Below are 6000 nucleotides of genomic sequence, written 5' to 3'. Positions count from 1 at the left end.
TTGCTTGCAATATACACATCCATCGAGTTTTTTTTTCCAAAGCCCTTAAATCATTGGCTAAACATTTAATATCTTTGGGTTTGGGACTGTTGATGAGACAAAATGAGGAGGACAGTCATTAGTGTGAGACATCACTCCAATGTGTGAAATCCATTAAAACACAAAACCCTTTTTCCAGAATCCAAACTGCGTGATTTTGTTTCACATTAATAATAAACGAGCTTTAATTCTCAGCCGGGCCGCGTCGAGCTCGTCAGCGGGATGTTGACGAGAGAGTGGTTTTAAATGGCGCCAGTGTTCATAATTCTATTACTCCGTTGTTCTAATTGGATTTTGCCTTCTCATTTGATTACGGCATGTTGGCAGTGTTACAGTAAACGTATGTTCCCCCCCCAACAAGTGCAGAATTACACCCACTAACCTTTCGTCACCAGCGTCAAACAAGCTGGAAGCAAGCTGTAAATTCACATTACGGCTCCTCTTCAAATGGACGAGTTCTCCATCTGCCTTTCACTTAGTTTCATTATTTGTGACTTTCAATCTCGCCTGCATGGAGAGTCAAACCGAGGCCTGATGTACTCCTCTGATAGCCCCCCCCTCCTCTGTTAACCAATTACAACATCAATCCCTGCTGTCCACCATGGGAGGGGTTTCTTATTCCAGGCAGGGGTCATTCATTCAGCCGAGCCGTCGTCACAGATTCGGTCCGGTTCTTACATCAGCGCTCGCCTCGAGGCTGCACACTGACGGCAGCAGACATGAGACCAGTGGCTTTTCTCCTCCTGATCGTCTTCACAGGTAAGACTTTTCACGTGTTTTTATGTCTGTGAACCTTGGAAATGATTTTTGCTTCCTCATTTGACAGAAATACTATTTTGTTGCCTTATCGTTTTTCCTAAATCTAGCTCGGTTTATATCTGATATGTAAAACAGTTTGAGGATGTGTCAACTAGAAATGCCTGCTTCATTTTGATTGAGGAGAAAACAGTACATCATTTAAAGGTAAAATGAAAATAAGAATATAACTAACAATGTTTTTTTATGAGAAAGAAAAAAATCACCCAAATGTAAGCATACATAAGCATAAGGGGTTCCTTATTGGCTCAACATAGGAGTAAAAAATAAATTAAGTTTAGTTTATTGTAATACAGTAAGTATCAGTATACAGTATCAAAATATTAGCAACATGCAAACGTATAATAATCAAATAGCATAATGAAATTAAATTAAATAAAACCAAAAACCAAACTAAAATGAAGGAAATCTGATTTTTACATCAAAGTTTTAAGAGTTTTATTCTTGGTTTGAATGCAGACGGGTCATCCTCTGAGAAAGTGTGCAGTTACCAGGATGTAGTGGATTACCTGAACCTGACCACGGAGAATAGCGTGTATAAGATGACCCGGCCCGTTCTGGACTACAAACAACCCACCATGGTGCAGCTGGACATCATCCTCTTTGCCATCCTGGCTGTGGTAGGTGTGACATTTATTTGGTGTGTGATTCTGCAAAAAAAATGTTACGTTTGTGTTCAGACGTGTGTTTTTATTCCCAGATTGAAAAAACTCAAACTTTTATTCCTTTCATCTGGGCAACAATGGTGAGTTTTTACTAAAATGCAAAGTTTAACACTGGTCACCTGCAACTTGCTGTCTCTTATTTTTCTCTAATATACCCTTGTAATACCCTGCAGATGTGGAACAACGAACGTATCTCATGGGACCCCGCTCGGTTTTGTGGGATCAAACATATTTCTGTTCCTCGGGAAATGCTCTGGAAACCGGACCTCTTCATCTATGAGATGTGAGCCTGCAGAACGCCACACAAACACATGGAAATATACACAAAAACAGCGAGAAGATACCACTCTCACACATATATGTGAGCTGGTTAGCTTAGCTTAGCACAAAACAACTGGAAACAGAGGGAAGCATGGGTCAAAGCTATCAAATTCCACCCACCAGCACCTTTAAAGCTCACTACTTATATAACGTTATATCATGTTTAATTCACGAGTGCAAAGGAAGAGGAAAGGAAAGGTTTGCTCAACATGGGAGGTGTTTCTTTGAATTATATTAAAGTAAACCTCATTTTCTATACTATTGTTAACCCAATAATAAGTCATGGACATCATCCTGAGGTGGTGACAGGAGGAGCTCCGTCGTCTATTCATTCTGTTAATGATTAACTGGAAATAGCAGCTGGGAATGATCTGCAAACATCACATGAAAAGGTGTGTGTGTGTGTGTGTGTGTGTGTGTGTGTGTGTGTGTGTGTGTGTGTGTGTGTGTGTGTGTGTGTGTGTGTGTGTGTGTGTGTGTGTGTGTGTGTGTGTGTGTGTGTGTGTGTGTGTGTGTGTATGTGTGTCTCAGGACACAGAAAGATGAATCCCCTCAGAATCCGTACATGTACGTGTCCTACGACGGGACGGTCACTTCCGAAGATGACATGAAGGTGGTCAGCACCTGCAAGATGGATGTCCACAAGTTCCCCTTCGACACGCAGAGCTGCAACATCTCCATTGGGTCGGCAATTCACTCGGGTGAGTGTGTCATCTTTTGGGGTCGTATGACTGTCTGCGCTCAGTGTTTCCATCGGCTCTCACTCTCTCTCTCTCTTTTTCCCCGTCAGTCGAAGAGATTCGTCTCTTTCCTTTCTCCAACTCGTCTCGAGCCACGCAGTTTTCCCGAGAGTTGATGAAGTCTCAGGGAGAGTGGGAGTTCCTCCATCTGTCTGTCGCCAGCCACAACATCACCTTTGACGATAAACTGTGGGAACAGCTCATATTCACTGTACGTGTATATATACAATATTATATGATCAGACACGAAACAAATGTGTGGGCACTAATTTCTGTTCTCAAGTTGGGTAAATTATGCATTATTTAGGTTTGTGCACGCAAATAAAGAGATAAAGAGAATGGTAGATAGTCAGTTTTACAAATTTCATATTGAATCACAAGAAAAATATAGCCAATTTTGCAGATTTCTGATCTGGAATAAAGTTATTCACACTCTCAAGTTACGTAATACAAGTTACTGTAAGACTGGAGACTGAAGATGTTGAATATATGTATATATATATATATATATATATATATATATATATGAAAACAGGTGAAATTAGACCAGGAAGTTATTGGCTGCACTCTGCAGCACTCTGGACAGCTCCCTAGCTGCTCCCAGGATGATCAGCACCTTGGAGAGCTCCACGGTGCTGATCCTGACAGTAACTTCCTTTCTCTATTTAAACAAACATTAACAATTAAAAGAATGTTTTCAGCTGCTCCGGAATTAAATAAAGTGTCTCTGATTATTCGTGTGAAACTAAATGAAGTAACTCAAGAGAAAATTCCTTATTTGTGCACACAAATTAAAGAAAAATCTTTTTGAGATCCAGACATTTCATACTATCTGTTGGTCGATCTAGTCTGACCTCTGAACCCGTTTTCCCTAGTTCACCATGAAGAGGAGGCCCCTCCTCCATGTCATTAACTTCCTGTTGCCCATCCTGTTCTTCCTGAGTCTGGACGTCGCCTCCTTCTTCATCGCAGACCATCGAGGAGAGAAGCTGGGCTTCAAAGTCACCGTGCTGCTGGCCATCTCCGTCCTGCTGCTCATACTGAACGACATCCTGCCCTCCATGTCCAACAGGACTCCGCTCATAGGTAGTGACTCACACTTACAAGGGCCGGCTGGTTAACTGGATTATGATTCATGCAGTCAGGAGCTGGAGGCACTGAAACGTAATGTGGTTATTGCCCGTCTCCTCCTCTCAGCGACCTACTGCATTGTGATCTTTGCTCTGATGCTGCTCAGCCTGCTGGAGACCATCTTGGTCACGTATCTCATGGAGAAAGACTCGTCATCCCAGGCGAAGCTCAGGCTGAGGGACGACTGGGAGGACAAACAGGAGAAAGACATAATCGATAACTGTAACACGGGTGAGACACGGATCTTGTTGGTCGCTTAGTAACCTAATTTTCCTCAATCAGCGATTTCCAGAATATTAATCCAAATCTCACGACAGCCACAGTTGATCATATCTGATCAAGTCCTGATGAAGGCTTTGTTTTCAGCAGTTCAATCTCATTAAACTGGGGCTGTTTTTTCTTTTATATGTAGTCACAGAAATGTAATAAAATAGAAAAACACGTAGATTTGATTTTTATTTGCAGCATAATTGTGACTCAACTGTGTGTTTTCAGTGGAGAAGAGACAAACCTGCTGTTCGTGCATCTGCAAAGCATCGGGCGGTGAGAAACCGCATGAACTGATACCGGTGGTTGAAGAGGTACAGACATATTTAAGGTCTAATTCAACCTTAACACACAAACATAAGTAAATATCCTTCGTGACAACATGCACGCGACAATTCTTTCCCCCCTGAGTTGTAATACGTGAATAAACCAACTCTCTCATGACTTTGTGCCTCTCGCTCTGTGCAGGTCAACAACAGCGCTCAGTCTCGAGAGTATCACGCGTTGCTGTTGATCCTGGAGGAGCTGAAGGACCTGCAGAAAACCCTCAACCCTCAGAACCTCAACGGCCGTCAGGAAGGGGAGCCGTCCGGCCACTGGGCCGCGAGGATCAACAGAGCTTTCTTCATTTTCTATGTCACCACCGTGTCACTGTTTCTATCGCTCATCTTCATCGCATGGAACACTTAGAAATGTAAAATAACACCTTGGAATACTTTTGGATTGGACCTTTATGTCAACACGTCATGTAAAAAGTTCCCAGTAGAAACCACAGTAGCCGTGTATTCACAGTATCTCGTTTTATGTGGTTTGTGGTGCCGAGATTTTAACTGTTGATGAAAGATTTATTATATTTAGTAATGGAAAAAGAAAACAGTTGAGTGCATTGCCTTTGAATTTGATGGTATAACATGTGTAGGGAGAGAGAAAGGAAAATAATAATAATAAAATGTGAATTCTTGATCAATTCGTAGCTAAAATAAATACATAATAAGACCTCAAAGTGTTTTTAAATGAATAAAAACACTCACCATCCATTGGAGAGCTTTAAATCAGCATTTAAAAGGTCATCATTGTGGGTTAAACTGCAGATACATCAGTAAAAAAGAAAAAGGGTTGATATGATTGGATGTTGAGGGTGCAGCTGGGTCTGATGGGGTCACGTCCGCCTCCCAAAATCATGTGTGCAAAACAAACGGAGACAAACATAATCTAATCCAACGATGAGTTGTAAGACTGATTGCCTCCAGTTCACGTTCTCACTGACGCTCACATTTTTTTTTTACACTGCAATATTTCACATCAAATCTTTCCCTCCCGTCCTGTTTCCGTCTACTTTGACCTCACGCCTTATCTGTCACTTTAAACCAATCACAGCCGTGCTCTCTGGCCTGATATCCTCCAACACGTCCTCAGACGGGAGGATCTGATGTTTGACACGAGGAGAAAAAACGTGTCAGGCTGCCAATAAAAAGTCCCCTGAGGACTTTCACGTTTTATTGTTTAACGACGTCGAGTCACAGTGGATGCAATATTGTTTTTTTTTTATAGCCACGCTGTTGGTCCGTCTGTCCATCTCTTTGCTCCAGGCTGAAATCTCTCTAACTGTTATATATATTGCCAGAAAGACATTCATGATCCCCAGAGGATGGACCCTAATACCTTCGATGATCCCCTATAGCACCGCCAGCAAGCTAAAAGTTCACGTTCATCTTGTGAGAGTCAACATCTCCTGGAGGGGCCGGCATACGATTTTATACGTTCATGGTTCCCAGATGATGTGTCCTGATGTTTATGATCTCCCAGCTAAAGGTTAATATATGTTGTTTTGAGTGTCAACATTTATTCCTAAAATGTAGTAATTTATTTGGTGACATTCAACAATCACTAAGCTCTGCATTCGGTGGTTGATTGCTCTCGTGTGGCACTTATAATAGCTAAATATTACACTTAAATTATAAATCAATACACTAACCGTTATCCACAATCTGTAACACAGAGAAGGAGGGCCGACGGGGAAC

At 41.8% G+C, this 6000-nt stretch overlaps 1 protein-coding gene across 1 annotated transcript; it reads left to right on the top strand.

Moving 5' to 3' along the window:
- Nucleotides 1-673: 673 nt before the first annotated feature.
- On the top strand, nucleotides 674-4973 carry LOC311033030 (5-hydroxytryptamine receptor 3A-like). The gene is made up of 10 exons (XM_084040187.1): nucleotides 674-798; nucleotides 1315-1475; nucleotides 1556-1600; nucleotides 1694-1803; nucleotides 2373-2542; nucleotides 2632-2792; nucleotides 3457-3667; nucleotides 3779-3943; nucleotides 4208-4293; nucleotides 4448-4973. The coding sequence occupies exons 1-10, from the start codon at nucleotides 759-761 to the stop codon at nucleotides 4667-4669; spliced, it is 1371 nt and encodes a 456-aa protein (XP_083896313.1). The 5' UTR covers nucleotides 674-758; the 3' UTR covers nucleotides 4670-4973.
- Nucleotides 4974-6000: the final 1027 nt, after the last annotated feature.

This window comes from Eutrigla gurnardus (assembly GCF_963514095.1).
Source record: "Eutrigla gurnardus genome assembly, chromosome: 22".
Classification (NCBI taxonomy): Eukaryota; Metazoa; Chordata; class Actinopteri; order Perciformes; family Triglidae; genus Eutrigla; species Eutrigla gurnardus.
This window is presented reverse-complemented; position numbering and strand designations above follow the sequence as displayed.

Bases quoted from the DNA above. Each gene is read 5' to 3' on its own strand.
- LOC311033030 (XM_084040187.1), top strand. From the start codon at position 759: ATGAGACCAGTGGCTTTTCTCCTCCTGATCGTCTTCACAG. The intron at 1,804-2,372 runs GTGAGCCTGCAG...TGTGTGTCTCAG, and splicing joins GACCTCTTCATCTATGAGAT to GACACAGAAAGATGAATCCC. The intron at 3,944-4,207 runs GTGAGACACGGA...GTGTGTTTTCAG, and splicing joins AATCGATAACTGTAACACGG to TGGAGAAGAGACAAACCTGC.